Source organism: Pseudorasbora parva, chromosome 17 (assembly GCF_024679245.1).
Source record: "Pseudorasbora parva isolate DD20220531a chromosome 17, ASM2467924v1, whole genome shotgun sequence".
Taxonomy (NCBI): Eukaryota; Metazoa; Chordata; class Actinopteri; order Cypriniformes; family Gobionidae; genus Pseudorasbora; species Pseudorasbora parva.
Window position 1 is genome coordinate 5,708,127 of NC_090188.1, and position 19,617 is coordinate 5,727,743.

The 19,617-nt window shown below is 38.9% G+C and overlaps 1 protein-coding gene across 3 annotated transcripts in view; it reads left to right on the forward strand.

The window, feature by feature from the left end:
- The window catches only part of LOC137044569 (arginyl-tRNA--protein transferase 1), a 102,786-nt gene that overhangs the window by 49,772 nt on the left and 33,397 nt on the right, over positions 1 to 19,617 (forward strand). For all 3 annotated transcript variants that reach the window (XM_067420627.1, XM_067420626.1, XM_067420625.1), the window contains exons 9-10: positions 2,829 to 3,010; positions 5,612 to 5,711. In XM_067420627.1, the coding sequence (XP_067276728.1) occupies positions 2,829 to 3,010; positions 5,612 to 5,711 (282 nt within the window). The remainder of the gene's footprint in view (positions 1 to 2,828; positions 3,011 to 5,611; positions 5,712 to 19,617) is intronic.

A 19,617-nucleotide genomic window follows, 5' to 3' on the forward strand; every position in this document is an offset into this window, starting at 1 on the left:
TTGTGATAACGAGCCGCCTTCCTGCAGGGCTAACTGGACCCAGATGGGCCGAGGGGGCCGCGGAGAGATCCCGTTACGGCTATGGCTGCGTAGCCCCCTCTCGCCAAGCCGTTTGAAGTCTCATTGGTGGACTAGGGTGAATAAAGCGCCCTCGACGATAAGCCACTTGATTGAAAAAAGGCAGCGTGAAGGTTTGAGTGGGAAATACGATCTCGGGCAGGTAACGGTTTGGGGTTTTACAGCCGTCCAAAACAGCAGACATATATATTCAGACACAAGTGTGTTTATGTCACATGAAAGAATGTGGGCTTTTATCTTCAGACACGACGGTAGTATTTTTTTTTTGTATGTTTCCACTCACTGCCACCCCTGATTTACACAAACATTCACACACAGGGGAAAAACGGCTCCCCTGTTCCCTCCTGCAAGGGCTTTTAGTGTGGAGATTGATTTAGTTCATGCAAGGATTTTTATTAAATCGCCTCATAGTTTCTCAAACTTCGTGTGTGCCTGGCATTGACTTCCACTCCACATACACACACATACACACCTACCTCTGCTCTCAGCCCACATGTGGGATCTATTAGCGAGCTACTGTACACCCTGTGTTCCTTTGCAAGCACAGACTTTCAAATTGTTTGAGCATTGATTGACTCATTTTTTCACAGGATCTATTTTACAATGTTATCATCCATTTGAAATGATTTGCATGATATACTAGTTTGAAGATTTTTTTTGGTTAAAATTAGATGAACATTTACTTTTACTTTTTTTTTCTTAGTGCATATTCCTGCTCTTATTCTGTACAATTCATCAGTACGTAAACAAAAACTGTTTGTCATTAAAGAGGTCATGAACTGCAGTTTTATAATGTTTCCTGGGGTGCACCACTTATAATGTTAGTATGCTGTTGGGAGGGGTGTGTCTGCTGTGAGACTTCTGTGTAAACTGTGATTGGCTAACATTGTGAAAAGTGTTGATTATAGCATTATATTTAGATCATGAACGGTTGCAGTGATGAGCATTGTAGCTTATCACAGATGTTTTGAGTGCATGAATGCTGTGATCTCATCATTGTTACTTGATTTCTGCACTGTTACGAATGTTAACATTGCAAACACAATGTAAATAAGAGATTTGTTGATGTGAGTTTAGGCGAGAGTCCATAACTCAGGCCGCATTTACACTGCAGGTCTTGATGCACAATTCCGATTTAGTGACTATATCCAATTTTTTTTACGACCCGCTTACATCATCTTTTAAAACCGTCCCGTATCCGAGATTTGCATTTACACTGTACACTGGCGAAACAGCCCAATATGTTCTTAACCGGAAAAGGAAATAAAACGGCACGATATGCAATGGACACAGACAAAATGATTATTTAATATTTTGCTTTCCGCACTTTTCCACACATATTTAAAGGTCAGCAAAACATTTCTCTCGTAAGGCAGAGAAAAAGAGGAGAGCCTTTGATCGCAGTTCATGTCCACTTTTGACGTCATTCGCCTCCGTCCTTTTTTTCAATGACGTACGACTCATTTACTGGGGAATATCCGATTTGACCGTTTACATGGCAGACGCAAATGCACAATTCTGATTCATATCGGATTTATTACAACATATGAGTGAGGCCTGAATCCGATTGGAGGATATTTTTACTGCTTACACGTTCACGTCATATCCGATCTGTGGGAAAAATCAGAATTGGTTCACTTGAACCATGCAGTGTAAATAGGGCCTCAGTCACTAATAAACTCACGCTGTTTGATTAACAGCTCCAGCGATTGTAAAGGGAGCATTCTTTGATCGCTTTCTATAAATACTTTAATCACAGTTTAAATAACAGCTTATTTTCATGCTACCTTAGACACATAATCAGTACATATCAAATGATCTGTAACAAAGCAACACAGTCAGATCAAATATCATTTTTACATTTTAAGCTCTGCAAATCCAGTGCAGTAACTGTTTTTCCACAACCTGGCACTACACAACATTTTGCACTCTTCAAAGTTATGTTTAACGCTTAGTTGCTTCATCCAGTGTTAGGGTCACGTCTGTTATTTACCTACTACTTGTCACGTGTTAATCAGTGGGCGGGGCTACAGCGGCAACAATGTAGAAGTAGGTGTTGATCTTCTTCCAAAGAGGCAGTCATTCCAAAACGAGTTGTTCTCTGGGCTTGGTTTCAATAAAAGCTGTTTTTAACAAGGAAGTTTTCCGCTCTGAAACTTACAGGATATTCTTATAGTAGGATGACCTCTATTATGTCAAAAACTCAAGGAAATGTTAAAATGTAAAATGGCGGTTGACATCACCAGTCACTCGTTTTTTTTCAGCCCCTCCTACCATTTTTACCATCTAAACAAATCCTGAAGCATAAAATCAAATCCCATGTCCCATCCCAATTGATTATCCTGGTTCGCTCTAAAGTATGTCACATGGATAAAATTGTTTCATGCTGACTAGAAAGCTCTTTGGTATGCCCCCCCTTTTTAATATGCCCTTTATTATATAGCCAAGTCAAACCAATATTGTCACGTGTCACAATTCAGTAGTGTTTTCTACCTGATTTAGTTTTTGGAGCAATGACTCCCAGCTTGAAATAATCAGTTTTCCAAATTATGTATAGGTTTATTTTGTTTAAATTAATAAATAATATAAATGTCATGTGGGTGATGTTGACCTGAATCTGATCTACATAATTTCTTGCTCTTCCCTCAGAGTCTAAATCCTCTGTAATTTTTGTCCAATGAAGAGATAAAAACTTTCACTGTATAATAATGAAATCTTTATAATAACTATATTCTCTTTCTTTTCCCCAGGCCGAGACCGCTCCTGACGGTCCGGATGTTGGCTACGGCTCGTTCCATCAGCAGTACTGGTTGGATGGCAGAATAATAGCCGTAGGGGTTCTAGACATCCTGCCCTTCTGTGTGTCGTCTGTGTACCTCTACTATCACCCCGACTTCTCCTCGCTCTCATTGGGCACATATTCTGCTCTCAGGTTCGTCTGTCTGCCGCTCATAAAGTCTCACTAATCTTTGAGCTTTTTATGTTGATTATGTTCAGACAGGTGTAAACATTAATGAATAATTGTTCATTTTGCTGACAGTTTATCTGATTTGAGTTTAAGTGTGTATCTGCTCCGATATCTGATGCTGAAACTAGTTGTAGCCAAAAGCATTTTGGTTACCTTTAACCACTAGGCTACACTACCTCCCAACAAAAGTTTAACAGGATTAATGTTGCAGATTTTTTCTTTTAATTTTTTTTGTCCTTGAAGACGAATAGCAGAGATATGCATCCTGACCTGGCTGTCTTTTAGTGCAGAATCTTGTCTCTGAATGCGTTCATATTTCTATAGTTGTGAAGGTAAAGTTTTGAATGCAACTTATTTTCAAAACAACCATACACACCCACGGTTACAGGTCTACTTATGCTCTGTCACATGTGTTTAAATATTTCACATGGGAGGCTCACCTGATAAGGTTACACTTTACAGGAGATGCCAGATGTGTGTGTGTGTGTGTGTGTGTGTGTGTGTGTGTGTGTGTGTGTGTTAGTTTTGGGTGTCTGGAGGCCTCGGGAGCCTCGTTTCTCACTGAAAGAAGAATAAAACGAAGGCTAAGGGAGAGAGAGTGAGGGAGAGGTGTAGATTGTGCTCTGTTGTGCCCCGAGCAGCTGGTGTCAACCGCGGGGTCAGTGTCTTTGTGCTGTTGTGTGTCAGTGTGATTGAGTGAGACTGTCTGAGCGCAGGATGTGACACTGTTCAGTAATGTGTCTCCATGCTGCGCTGGACACTATAAATAATGATGAATGGCCAGCCAAGATAAACAAAATGTGTTTCCTCGAGTTGAAACGTGCTGAAAATTAATTTGCACTGTTAATTTTGTCAATTAATATAAAAATATAAATTAATTTTATTATTTATATAAAAATATAAATTCATATTTTTTTAATAAAAATAGAATAATAAAATAAAAATATATATATATTTTTATTTAATTTTTTTAATTTAATTTTTTACACACACACACACACACACACACACACACACACACACACACACACACACACACACACACACACACACACACACACACACACACACACACATATGGTAATATCAAATACTTTTCTGGGGTGATATATGTGCCAGACTTCTTGTCAAATTCACTTAATCAGTATTTATTTCTGTTTTTTTTATTTTTATTATTATTATTTTTAATAAATATCTTTAAAGCATCCTTTAAAAAAAGAAGACATTTATTTGAGTACACGTGTTGTATTATTTATTTGACTGCTGTTTTGTTTACATCTCCAATAATAGTTAGACATTGTGATGTGTAGATTCAGGAAATATGTTCCACACATCTCCTGCTCTGGATGTGTGTGTGTGTGTGTGTGACATTAATATTAAGCAGACTTCTTGTCTGGGTAGCGCTGTGGCATAATTGGCTTGTGTAGGGGTGTCAGTCCGCTGAAGAGGAGATAATGGAGGCTTCAAACTACTGCCAGCGCGAGCGGGTGGGGACTGGGGTTCAAATCGAGGAGGGGGAGGGGGGGTGCTGCCCTTTCTTTCTGTCCCTCTTTCTTCTGTCCCTCTTTCATTCTCCATCTTTTTTGTGAATGGGTTCCACAGCCTCTTCTTATCCGTCTCTCATTCATGGAGAGCCAGGCTTTGTCACCAGGGGATGGGAACCCGGGAACCTGGCAGCGACCGCGTGACCTTCCAGCACCTCGCTGTTTGTCGTCGCTCCCTTTCCCTTCTCTATTTTCCTCTTTCATTTTCCACTACTTTTATTTTGATTTGGCTTCTCTCTCTTCCTCTCCTTTTCCCGCAAAAAAGAGATTTCTCCCCCTAATTTTTAAGAGTTTGAGGTGTACAAAATGCAGAAGAAAGAGCAGGATTTATTTGAGAGAGAGAGAGAGAGAGAGAGAGAGAGAGAGAGAGAGAGAGAGAGAGAGAGAGAGAGAGAGAGAGCTCCTTGATTGCTCACAGGAGGAAGTATAAATCTCCTCTATTTTTCCTCCTGTTTTTATTTTCTCAGCTCCCTTTTGTTTTTCTCCTCCCCTTCCTCTTTTCATCACTTCCAGATACACATTTAAATGGCTGTTTATGAGCGAAACCGTTAATCTGGCCCGTATGCAGCGAATCAGTTGATGTTTTTGCTCCTTTAAGCATCATATCGTAATGCTACATTTTTTTGTTTAAAAATTTGAAATCTTGTTTAAAAAACCTTGATTAAAGTAGTTTTATTGACAGTTGAATTGTTAAAAAGATTTAAAATTAAAGTTTCATATCTCCAAATATCTAACTCTAAAATAACATTACATAAATGGTAAAGATATCTGTCAAACTACATAGATAAAAAATAAAAATAAATAAAGATAAAGTAAATGTCTTGTTTATCTATAAAGGTCAAACTTGTTTTCATGATTTTATCAATTGATAATTGAACAGTGGATAATTGTAGCATTTAATCAGAATAACATTCTCGATCTAATGAGCACCATGTAGTAGTTTTTATATCAACCTGGTTACCTGTTTGGTATCGTGACCCGTATGCCTGTAAAACATGTTTTCTGCTGTCGTTCTCTACAGGGAGATTGCCTTCACCCGGCAGTTGCACCAGCAGTCGCCCAAACTTACCTACTACTATCTGGGTTTCTACGTCCATTCGTGTCCCAAGATGCGCTATAAGGTACGTCTCTGATCCGACATCCACCTTCTGTTCATCTTCGGTTTGCCCCGGGGCAGTATCATCTGACCTTGCTGGAATAACTGAACACCGATGTGTTGATGTCATACATTTTTGCAATGAAAGAAATAAAAGCTTCTGCATCATTGTGCTGCATCCACATACACAGGTGGCGCTATAGAGCATATGCTCTTGACATTACCGTCGGCCGGAGTTGCTGTAGTTACGCCCACTGAGTGGCAAAAAGACTGAACTGCAGCATTGGTTTTCAGCGTGAATGTCACAAAAAACACACAGAACACATCAAAAACTGTTTTTTGATGAACATATTGTCTCGAGATGGTGAATTTTGGGGTAAAATCACACCCTATAAATTATTTACATTTAAATGTTATTTGTATTGACATCTCATCAATTGAATGTTTACCATCCTATATTCTGCATAATTTGATGTTTTTAAATAAACACTGACAAAAAAACTATACAAGTTTTAGGGCTGGACGATATGAGAAAATATATAACATTGATCATCCGGATTTAGACTTATCTATATTGTACTTATATAAAGTGTTATAAATGTCAAGAAACTCAATTCCTGGCTGCATATCAATATCCATGGATCAGATCTTTGGTAAGTTTTAAGAAACATTTATATTGAGTCCAAACATTTAATTTAAACTGACCGTTTTTTGATTTACTCTATTAAATCCGTCATGCAGCAGGTCTTCTGCCACTCAGTCCGGCCATGTTTCCGGCGGGAATGTGATGTCAATGCATACCCTCTATAGAGTTCATCCAGCATAATGCACCTACATGTGCATCTACCTAAATTGGTTGCATAAATCCTCTTGTACAAAAGTATCAGTTTAAAATAAGTTGTGCAACTTTGTTTCTCACTTTTAAAAACTTTCTCCTAGACTGCACTTTGCTGAATGTTAAAACAAGATGCATCAAAAACAAGTCATTCTAACGAGTGCAAGTGTACACCTTTTCTTAAAGATTTTATATGCGTGCCGTGTATAGTCTCCAACACACTATTAAGACTAGAGGTAAGCCACAGGGGCTGTATAATCGACAGTTTGGCTTTCTGTTGTGGTGCTGAAGCAGACACCTGTTAAAGGTGTTAATCCTCCATCGTCCGCCACCATCACACCTCTCCACTCGGTTGCTGCTGTGATCTGTTTCTCTCATTACTGCTCCCCAAAGACTCGCCCTGGAGCGAACGCAATGCCACACTTCTGGAAATCTGCCTCCACCACAGGAAATATCTCTTCCCCTCTTCCTGTGAGATGGTACAGGAGATATAAGATCCTTTTTATTTTGTATACTCTTACAGTATTTATTAATATTTTGAATTATTTCATTTTCGTGTCCATTTTAGTTAACAGTAACAACACTGGGGAGTCGTGGGGAAACGCCCTCAAAATCACCTTATCTCTTTCTTTCTCCCTTTTTTTCTTCTCTCCTCTCATTTTTTGTGTATTTGAAGCCCCCAAGTACTTTTGAAACACCTTTAACTCGATTCACTTGTAGCAATTGTCGCAAAACTTTTTTTTTTGTGTCAAGTTTATGTGCACTCGTAATCTTTAATCAGAATGTTAATGGCACCTCCACCTCGAAATGACACAGAAATATGTTCCGGTGTAGGGTGGGATTACATATCTTCTGCAACAGACTGCAAACTGGCATTCAGATCAGCATCCATTTTGGTTAGCAACGCCCAACTTTGTACTATCGAATTAATTCCTGGAAAGATTAAATCAAGCCCAAAAAAAATTTCTCATTCCAGAAGCCATTTTACTTAGATATACATCACAATAGTGAAGTACCAACTTTATGCCAACTTTAAGTTCTTTTTTTAATTTTTATTATTATTTTAGTTTCCTCCCCACCCCCACCCAATTACATAATATTAACATTGCCAACCTCAAGTCGTACGACAACACAAAATGTTCTTAAATTTTGCTGGAACTCTTGGGACTATTTTGAAACTACTCTAAATTGTGGAAAGCTAATATATTTGACATGCGGTGAACCCAGCATCAGATCGACCTGTAGAATTCATCAGCGCAATTTCAATATCACAATCACATGCCTGTTTTTCAGCCCTTAAGCCTCTTGGTGCAAACAGGCCATGGAAAATGTCGAGGTATGCTTCCAAATTTGGCTCTGTTGTGTAGCTTATTGAGTTTCTGACACCATTAGCTGTTCCTGCGACGTGTTCCGCAGCCTCACACTTGGTTCGTGGTGGGTTTTTCAGCATCTTTTATGAACAAGGGACTTGGAGCTGTGTTCGAGCTGGGCCGCAGGACTATGGAGGATGACGGTAAATCGGTCCAGCGGGAACTCAGTGTAAGTGCTTGCACAGGTGTGACTGAGTGTAAAGCGTGTTGGCCGTAGTTCGACTGAGACGAGGGAGATGCTGGGCAACTGAACAGCTGATTCATATATACGATGGGCGGAGATTATAAGAAAAGAAAAGAATGTAAATAAAAGTGACGGACTGTCCCAGAGCTGAAGGCGAGGAAGAGGGAACATACAGTATGCAGCTGTAGAAACTATTAGCAGTTGAGGAAGAGGTCAGAGCTACTGTAGTTCATGGTGTCATCATGATAGTGTTATCGGAGAGGTAGAAGTTTTGTCATTATTTAAACATTCCTCCCTTTAGAGGAATAGGAAAAAATATAATTCTATCCCCATTTACTCAGATTTCTTTGAAATCTCATTCTTGCTTATGCTCAATTCAAATATGGCTCCTCAAGAGGCGCAGCACTAAGTTTGGTGGTGTAACTGTCAAACCTGGCATGACATGCCTCGATGCAGCATATTTGAATTGAATGAGATTTCAGAGCACCGTTTTCTTGCACAAAGCTATTCAATGTGTTTACAATATTGCAAGCAAGTTATATTGATCAGTTTTATGGCCCTCTTTTTGGAGCTTCACTGCCTCGATCCCCATTATGAAAAATCTCAAATCCCTGTAAAGTCGAAATTAAATGTGTTCTGAGTTTGTCACACCACAGAAAAATGTTAACTACCCAGCAAAATTTGAATGATTAAAAAAACATTTAAGTAGATAAAATAGCTTATCCAAATCTTGAAAAAATAAGCAGCATTTTCTGCTCTCAAACGCTGGGGGCAAGTCCGCTGTTGGCGCTGAAACCACTGCCATAAGCACACAAGACAACACCCACATACTGCTCACGATGGCACCAGATGTCTGCGGGACGGGAGGATGAAGGCGGAAGATAGTCGTTTCGGCCCCATTCTGCAGCCGATTATCAGTGAATCCCAGTTGTCTTCGATGAAAGTTTGTAAAACTATCTGGTGTAAAATGATCATTGCAGAGACAGATGTTGGTGGTGATCCTCAGCTCTCAATCTTCACAAAATGAATCCACCTCTTCTTGATACCATCTTTTTTGTTTTGTAAGTAAGCACAGACAGGTAATAAGCATTCATGTGATGAAGAGTGAGTTAATAAGCGAGCGTGAGTGCATACGTGCATCTACACACACACCGTGAACACACACACAGAGCAGTGGGCAGCCATATTGTTGCATTGCCTGGGAAGCAGTTAGGCTTTCGAAACTTTGTGTGCTTTGCCTCAAGGGTTTCACCTCAGTCGTGTTATTGAGAGTGGAAGAGAGCGCTGGTTATTCACTCCCCCCACTGACAATTCCTGCCGGAAATGAGACCTGAAACATGCAAGCTTCAGTTTACAAGTCCAACTCTTACCATTAGGCCATGACTGCCCCCCATAAAGCTTAACTAGCAAGTAAACTGTAGGCTGTAGTAACTAACTGTACAGACAGTAACTCGCGATTGACAGGGCTAACTGATGCGAATGTGCTCTAGTTATGATAGTGTTAGGGGAGGGGTCAGGCTCAATGGCCCCAGTGTGTCATCGATCCACCATTTTAGCCCTGCCCAAAAAAATCTTAAACACAGAAATGGTGATAAAACTGTTCAACGTTCTAACTCCACAATTCAGTACTACACAGTTTACAGTCTTTGAAACATGTTTCAGCAATACATTTCAAACAATTTATACTGCGTTTAGAAACAAATATCAGAATTGCCTTTACAAGGGCTTTAATAAATGACATGGTGGAAAAAGACTGTCCATAAACAGTTCACTTTTAGAATCGTTTCTTTATGACCTTTCATATGTAATAGTTCATTTGGTAACCCTTTAGTTTGAGGTCCAATTCTCGCTATTAATTAGTTGTTTATTAGCATGCATATTACTAGGATATTGGCTGTTTATTTATACTTATAAAGCACATATTAATGGCTTATTCTACATGACCATATTCTACATCCCTTAATCACACCCAATACCTAAACTTAACAACCACCACACTAGCTATTAGTATGCAGTTTTTAGGAGTTTATCGAGACAAGTCGTTGTTAATAGTTAGTTAATAGTGAGAATTGGAGGAGTGTCACCATTAATTTATTTAAAATTGAAAATATGATTTAATTTGTCAAATAATTACACATTTTGTTGAATGACCCATTATTATTGATCACAGCTCATTAATTTAGATTTTTTTGTCTTTATATCTTTATACCTATATCTTTATATACAGTCTTTGTATATAGTTTTTAATCTTCATATCTATCAGCAATTTGACTCTATTAGAAACCATGACGACATTTCTCATCTCAAACCTTTGAGCATCTCTGCAATGCGGCAATGAGAGTAGAGCCTCTGGGTGTCTTAATTCAGTGTTTCTCTGCACTGCAGTATTAGTCTACTCAAACTTTCAACCTCAGGCTGTATCTGTAGTCCGGAAAGTTGTTTGTGCATCTGTCTTTCTCTCTCTGTTTCTGTCTTTGTTGAACTCTCCGTGGAGCCGGTTTCTGCAGTGCTGTGCGTGTGGAATAGTGAATAGAGCTCGGTTGGAGCCCAGCTCTCGCTCTCTCCCAGCACAGCTCTCCCATCAGAGGATGAGTGCCACTCACCCCTCTTATTCACCTCCTGCCATTGTGCTCTGAGAGATTAGTCTGGGGTTAGAAGGTTGTCTGTTTCTCACCTACATCCAGAACCCACTTTTCAAATCGCTTAATAAAGAGTTCACATAAAAATGAAAACTCGTGTCGTTCCAAATCCAAATGGCTTTCTTTCTGAAGGCGGAGCTTATTGCACTTTTCCAAGGAGTATACTGAAGCTTTCAAGCTGCAAAAAGGACACAAAAGCATCATAAAAAGTATCATCTGAACTCAAACGATAGCTTTATATGAAAAACCCAGGTGAAGACCAAAAATACAGATAATCGTCCTCGATTTTTGTCAAAATGAATGAATCCAGTCTGTTTTAATGAACTCTAAACATTGCAGTCGGATTCACGTATTTGTATACATGTGCATTAAATGTATTCCAAACAAAACGAGGTAGTTTTGAATTTGAATGAGAAAATAGTCTGATTCAAGCGTTGTTTTTTCCTCTGGATCTGATCAATTAATCTGATCGAAACTTTATTCAAATCCATTGATGTGTTCATATGAAGGCTATTTTTAGTCTGATTGAGCCATATATCGGATTATAAACAGATTCCATATAAATGTAGCTATTAAATGAGTAAACCGGATCATTGAGTTAAACTTGACTAATTCATTTCATAAATGAATCATTGAATAAACAATGAACTGATTCATTTGTAAGATTCAAAAGTGATTTGTTCATGAATCTCTTTCATGAAACTCTCATGTTTTCAGTGAATAATGTCTTAAATGTTTAATCTGTTTCTCACACAGTGTGGTTGTATGATGTCAGAAGAGTTGTATAAACTGCTTTCAAGATGCTTTTATGGTGCTTTTGCGTCCTTTTTGAAGCTAACCGCCATTAATTGTTATTGCAAAAGTGCATGGAAAAAAGTTATTTTTGTATTTTGCAGAAGGGTTTGGAAAGACATGAGGGTGAGTAAAAGATGCCAGAATGTTCCGTATTCCTTTAACACAAAGGCATATGGTATTGTTGTGGCCGTCCTGGAATGTCGTCTTGAAATTCATCTTAGTGTGTTGTTTCAGAATGACCCCCAGCACCTCTGCTAAGAGCACAGCGCCCGCTGCATTTCGTCAAAGCCCCTGAGCTCTCATGCTCTGCCCTGCTTAGAGCTCAAATCCATCCCATTAGAGCAGCTTCCTTCTATTCAGGCAGGGAACACAGTGTTCCCCTCACTGTGTCTACTGGGAAAGCACGCCAACGGTGTGCTGATGCAGATCTCGCACTGCGGTGTTTAGATATGCGCTGGAGTTGATGCTTGTGTTTTGAACATTGATGTTTCTGTTGGATAAGTGATACAGAGACAGGCATATGTTTAATGAGCGGTAGGCATGAAACATACTCAATGCATGTACGTATTGAGCCTGGGTTTCACGTTTCAGTGTGTTCCAAAGGGTGTCGTTTCTCAATTCATTAAGTAATAAATTAATTTCCACATTAGTACTGAGGTTAGTAAATGTAAGAAAATATATGATGAGAAAATATCATTGAAAATAATGATAAGAAAATAGACATCAAGATATATCGAGGTCAGATATTGAAAATGGGTTGTTTAAAAAAAAGAAAGATTTCAAAAATCAGATTAGATCACTAAATCTGGATCAAAATCTTGATCTCAATCTGTGTTGTTCAAAACTTTTTAGTAAAATTTGACACCTTTAATCCAAAAAAATCAGAAGGGTGGATTTCAGAAACGAAAAAAAAAAGTCACCCATAGGATTCCGATAAGCCATTCTAAAGCCTAAAGTAGAGACGAGCTGCTCGGCAACACGTCATCGCACGTCATGCCCGGATAACAGAAAATGGGCAAAGAGACGGGACGTGGGCGGAGCTAAGGTAATGCGATGACTAACAGACAGCGGATAAATGGCAATCCACATGTCAATCAAAGTGGCCACGCCCTTAATTATGCAGAACTTTAACTGTGTGTTCACACCACTGTCGGCGAGAGCGTCAAAATTCGCTCTTGCCGCCCTGCCAATGATGCTGTAGAAAGCTTCGTGGACGTGCTGCCGCTCTAACGTAGATCGAATGTTTTTTCTTTTTTTAAACTGTATTTAAAGAGGCTGGAAATCAAACAAGCATGTTGATTGATAGACTGACCACAAGTAGGGTATAAATTAACCTCATGAAATCGTTTAAATGTGAAAGTAAGAATGAATTGCATACCCGCTGAACAACGAGCGTTCTAGCGCCTATAAAATAGTGTTGCGTGACTTCTTAACAAATTACACATCACTATGAATGATCTCGTCATAAATGATAGGGAAACCCCCACAGCAATGATCAACTTCTCTTGCATTTTGCTTGGGAACTAATGTCTTTATTAAGGCTTTATATAATGTAAATGAGTTATAAAAAGATTCACCCCCCTCACAGTTGTCATGAAGGGCAAAATTAGCTGTATAGACCAAAACTACAATTTGTACCAGACTGTAAACATGTTTATTTCTGTTGTAAAGTTGGGCATTTTAACATGGGGCTCAATGAGATTCTGCTCCCTACTGGAGCCTGTCTCTAGTGGCCAGTCGATGAATTGCATTTTAAGTCACTTACGTATTGGCTTCGAGAGAAACTGCGGGAGGTTGCCGCTTGATCTGGATCAGGGTGATCCAATCCAATTTTGCTTTGAAAAAGTGGCACGAGTAAGATGGATTACCTGATCCTGGATAATTTCCAAATCCAGATAATTCTACACTTTTTGACCAAGAAATGTCATTATTTACATTTTCCCCCCTTTTTTTTTATTTGATGAAAAGTTATTTTGTAACATTGAAAATGTCTTTACTGTCTCTTTTGATTTAATGCATTCTTGCCATTAATTTTGAATGGCATCTTACTGACCCCTAACTTTTGAATAATAATCATGTTAGGTTATGGTAAAAATACTTAATTTTATTATGCATAATATATGATTTAGTTGTTTTGGAAGGACTGGAGCAGACTGTAAACAAAAACAACCAGACGCAATGCCAGGAACTTTGACTGGCCTCCGTTTAAACTTCACTGGTCACAAAGGCAGAGGTTGGAGTCCTTTCGGGAGGCTGTTCCCAATGCCAGCCAGCTCCATTTCTCTTACTGCAGTCAAGCCAGACCGCCGTCCAGTTTGAGACGTGACTTCCTGGCCCTGCCGGGTCCATTCTGTGTCTGAGCCTCTGATGGCTGTTTGGCCCTCGACTGTGCCCGAGCTTTCAGGCTTCTGAATGTGTCTAATGGGGTGGAATGAGCAGGTCTGTGGGGTTCTGGCGAGAGAAGCTTTCCCCCTCCACCCTCCCTACACCTGCCTCCCTCTCCATCCACCAGGTGTTTCCCAAAGCTTCCTGTGAATTCCACATCCAGGCCAAAGGAAACAAGCGTCTGAGAACTGTATTGGGGTCGTCTTTGTATGTTTGTGTGCAGGCTGCCGGTCATCTGAAGAGGCTTTTCATTAGTCTTAAGAGCCGCTTGCCGCAAAGTCAATGTAGGAAACCTGAGGGATTTCAGTGGGTGAAAGAGATAATGCTTGCACTGTGCTCAGGCCAACCTTGATGCAAATGTGCCACCATGAAGCGTGCACATGAATTTCTAATATATACAGTGAGTTTAATATGTCTTAAATTAACTTAAAAGTTTCATTTAATTCGATTTTGCATGATTGAAAGACTTTAGACGCTATGTTTGGCAGGTATGTTACTTACATCAATGTGTGCACTTCAGTAAAAGTCCCTCTAGTGTAGTAAAGAGGCATTGCGCTTATGCTCTCCTACACTTCTTTGGTTGACTGTAACCTGTCAACTGGGATAAATCTTCTGAATCGGATTGGGCCAAGAGCTGACAGAACATTTAATGAGTTAACTATCATACATTATCCTGATGCAAGCATTGTAAACTCTCTGTAGCTCTATTTGTAGCATGCTAAGCCAGAATAGATAACATCTGTTTTTATGTTTTCCAATGTTATATTTAGCTTTGATTCTTAGAAACATTTTGTTTTCAATATTTATTGCCTTTTGTCATTGCCTCCCTTTTCCCCTTTCCCCTGCTTTGCGTGGGGCTTTGCGATGTTGCGTAACATTTTATTTATTGTTGTTTTCTTTGTATTTTAGGACCAAGAATGTTCCCAAGTGTGTGTTCTAGTTTTCCTTTGAGTTAAAGCGAGTTTCAGTGACATTAAGGATGTCTGTAGAATGATGGTTAAGCTTGGTTAATGTATAGTTATTGTTTATTTTAAGGGTTATTCCATTGATAACTTCAAGTAAAGTCATTTCATTTAGTTTCCATTAAATAACAAATAAAAATGGTGCAGGATGTAGTCGTTGAGCTGAAAAAGAGGCATTGATGTTTTGGACCAGAGAAAATGAAAATGGTTTGGGGTCTATTTGTTACTGGATGCTGGAGAAAAAAAAATACATCACTGTTTATGCAGAATTAGCATCACAGTTATTGACAATAATAAGTAATGTTTCTTCAGCAGAAATATAGAATGCATGTTAGAATGATTTTTGAAGGATCATGAAGACTTCAGCTTTGCATCAAATTTTAATATTTATTTCACAATATTGCTGTTTTTCTGTAATTTTGATCCAATAAATGCAGCAGGTGAGCATTCTTTCAAAAATATAAACTTTTGAACATTGTATATTTATATTGATGTCAGGTCTTTGGAAAAAACAGACAACAGACCTGTGTTGTTTTTCCATTGAAAAGAGAAGCATTGCTTTTGAGAATCACGGTTCCTACCATCATAAAAAAAAGTTGTGGTTTTTCCAGATTTTTCAATGTTTTTGTTGTTGTTGTTGTGTTATGAACATTTCAGCACAGGTTTAGTTATTCTCAACGCCAAAATATTTCATTGGCTAGAAAATAGTCTAGTGAATACAAGCATTGTTCTGTCCACCTTTATTTTAGTCTACCTAGAAGTCATGGAAATTGAGTGATCAAAAGGAGTGGGAACCCTGGAGATCGTGCATGTGGTGTTTGGAGTCATTGCATCGCAGCACAAAAGACCCTTCTCATCTTATCACTACATCTCTATAATAGAGTCCTCATCCTGTTTGCTGTACTCGTTTCTGTATCTAGCTCTCTCTGCTCTTGTATAAATCCTCAGGAATGCCGAGGCAGGTGGGAACAAGTGCTCTCTTGCTCTCATCACCTCTGGTGGAGTTTGTTGTACTTGTTTGCTTTGCTTGTGCACATATGGTCACACTTGTTTGTGTGTATTTTTGTCAAGCCATTGAATCAATTAAACTCAAAACCAAATTACATTGCAGTTTATGTTGACAGACATCAAAAAACGTACACCTAGTGAGCTGCTCACAGCATTTTTCTTCGAATGTCCACTATTTCTGTCCACTATTTCTTCAGCAGAAGGCTTTTTTTTGTATGCTCGCCAAACCTAACCCATTTCAGATTTCATCATGCATGTACTGCTTCAGACTCTCAAACTCTCTTCAGACTCTCAAACTCTCTTGCTCCTTTCTTTACCGTCTCTGTGCCCATCCCATAAATCACACCATCACGCCAGCATGAAGCGCTAAATGAAACGATAGGAAATGAGGGTTTGAAATGAAAGAAAGTGGTCTGAGGGAAAGATAAACAATTACCACACATTTAGTTTGGCATGCTCTGCCCTTTCTCCTTTTTTCTCCTCTTCAAAGCGCCTTTGAAGCGCGCTCTGTTCTGCAGCGTAATCTCTTTCACTTGTTTTTCTTTCATTAATAAGCCACGGCGCTGTGGACCTGTCAGTTAGCCGTTTAAATGTGACCCACACTTTCGTTACGTGCTGTTAAGATTGGGTTTGTGATTGTGGTGCATGTCAGGACAGGGAAAAGCCAGAGAGATTTCAGCGTCAGGGTCTAACTGTCCGTCCGAAATCATTTCCACAGGCTTCTGCAAGTGTGATCTTGTTAGCGTAAGACTGAAATGTCAAAATACTTGATCTGTGGTAGGTAAGCCATAGTAAAGTGCCAATGTACTAGCTCCTTTTATTGTACACTTAGCTTGGACCCATATACTGTAGATTATTAAACGGATCCAAAAAGCAGAAGCACACAACTTTGGAAGAATACAAGGCTGAGTTCTAAATTAGATTTTTTTGGGTCAAGAATTCCTGTAAAACTTCACTAATTTGGTTCAGTGTTTCTTTAAAATGGCTGTTCGTGAACTCTATTCCCCTCTATTACAGTTTAAAAAGCAAAGTCATACCCTGCAGCACCAAACCACCCCAAGTGCCTTTTTTCACCTCTCACTTCTTCAATAATGCTTACGAGTCCAGCACCCTCCCTCTTCGCCTGATTTTCACCCTTCTCCATGTCCACCGTTGGCTGCCAACCTTGACAGAAGTTGCTTTTTGATTTGGTTCAGCTGAGACCACCAGGAGAGAGGCGTATGATGGAAAAGTTTGTTTGAATTGGGGTTTGTTTCTTCTCTTTTCTCTCTCGCTTCTGTAAGTCTTGACATCAGTTGAAGCCAGCACGAGGGTCTTGTTCCAATTAGTAAAAAAATTCTCACTCATCTTGCAAATTCTCTGTGTTGATCTTTGTAGCGATGCACTACTGTATTCTCTAGCTCAGTCATTCCCAAACTATGGTCCGCGGACCACTAGTGGTCCATGAGGGTACTGCAGGTGGTCCGTGGAAAGGCAAAATAAAATTAGATATTTTTTTACCTTCATTTTACCAGGAAATTCCCATAAAAAAAAAAAAGTAAAAAGAATATGTAGGCCTATATTGATATTACATTTGTATTAAATTGTCATGTTATTGTGCGATTACTAAAATAGCCTAGTGGCGCTTGGCCGTGACGTTCAAGTTCAGTGCTGTTATGGATCGGTGGATAGCAACGGTTTCTCTAAAGAGAAAAGAGACAGAGGCAGAAGTTACAAAAAATGAAGAGATTGACAGTGAGTCGGATGCATCTATGAGCCAGATTCATCATAAAAAAACAAAGAAAAGGAGGGTGAAGAGAAAATACTGCGAAAGCTATTTAGCATTAGGGCGCTTGAGTAAAAAAATTAATGAAATATGTGGCAGCCGTTGTGTGCAGTTAACTTTCCTTTAACAAGCCTGTTGTACTGATGTGAGGACTAGTTATAGTTTTAGTGCTAGTAAGCCTATTTAGAGGTGTGGATTAATTCAGGCTGGACTGTGTGTAGACATATTTTATTATGTGTTATTACACGGCTCTGTGAAATACTTGATTCTGATTGGTCAATCGCGCATTCCAGCGGTACGCTATTTCCAGATAACACCCGCTCATACGGGTACTACGAGTTACTTGACCGGTACTACTTCTATGCTTAACGCTGGCGCCATCTTGTGGCTTAAACAGCCGTGGGTTAACAATGGAAGACTTCAAGGCAGGTTTCCTTTATAATGCTTTTAATATAGATATTTTTCTTACACAAACGCATCGGAGCCGTGTGGAGCACGTTATTTGACGGACAGCTGCATTTTTATGGACTTCAAACACAACTACAACTAGGCTACTGCTTGGATTAACGTTAGCCTGGACTTTTTAAATATAACTCCGATTGTATTTGTCTGAAAGAAGAATGTCATATACACCTATAATGACTTGAGGGTGAGTAAATCATTGGCTTGGTTTCATTTTTGGGTGAACTAACCCTTTCAGCATTCATTTTCAACATTTAGCAGCAATAGATAAAGGCTTAAAGCAGGTTGGAACTGTTTTTCTTCGCGGAAGCTTTGCGTAAGAACTAATAAAATATTTAATCTCAAGACAATATTTTGTGTCTAATAATTATTTCTTTGAGAATAGTAGCCGTGTAATAAGCGGGATAATGTACACCCAGCCGGTTGTTATCGCAGAATAAACCCCTTCAGAGTGATGCAAGACCCCTCCACTTCGCGTCAGGGTCCTGATCACTCTGTCGGGGTTTATTCTGCGATAACAACCGGCTGGGTGTACATTATCCCTTACTTATGAGGTGGTCCGCAATTTTTTTTGATTACAAATAGTGGTCCACACACACAAAAAGTTTGAAAACCCCTGCTCTAGCTGATCTGTTTTTAAATGATTCTAGTGGCTGTGTATACAATATTTAATTTCAATGTACACTACAATTTAGGGAGTTTCTTGAAAGACCATTTCTATAAAGAATGCATTAAATCAGATAAAAAAGTGACAGTAAAGACATATATCATTTTTCTATTTAAAATAATACATGCTGTTCTTTAAAACGTTCTTTTCATCAAATAATCTTGAAAAAAATTCAGTATCATGGTCTCTACAGAAATTTGAAGCATCACTGCTGTTTTCAACAGATCATAATTAGAGATGTTGCTTAAGCAGCAAATCATCATATTATTATCATATTGCTCTTAAACCAAACAGTTAACTGGAGCCATTGACTACCATAGTATTTTTTTTCCTACTATGGCAGTCAATGGCTCCAGTTAACTGTTTGGTTACTGACATTCTTCAAAAAATCTTCCCTTGAAGCTGAAGAAAGAAATTCATACAGGTTTGAAACAACTTGAGTGAGTAAAGGATGACAGAATTTTCATTTTAAATTGAACTATCTCTTTAACATGAACCATCACTGCGTATATGCACACATTTAATCGCGTCTTCTTCAAACGGAATAACATATATATGCAAATACTGTCATAGCCGTACGTCTGATCATGAACGCGATGACACGATGGATTATTCTGATACACAAGACAATGATGTAGATGAAAACTCAAAGATAAATGGGCAAAAAAGCTACAATGCCTTTATCCTTTCTGTGTTAAACTGACACGTGTCATTTGCTCAGAGACTTTAGTGTTCTTAAATATATTGAAAAAATTATCAGACCTTTTAAATGTTCTTCCGCGTTTCTCCATCATTCTTGCAGGTTTGTGTTTTATTGGTTGTTGTCTCAACACAGCATCATTTTGTGGGGCTTTGCAAA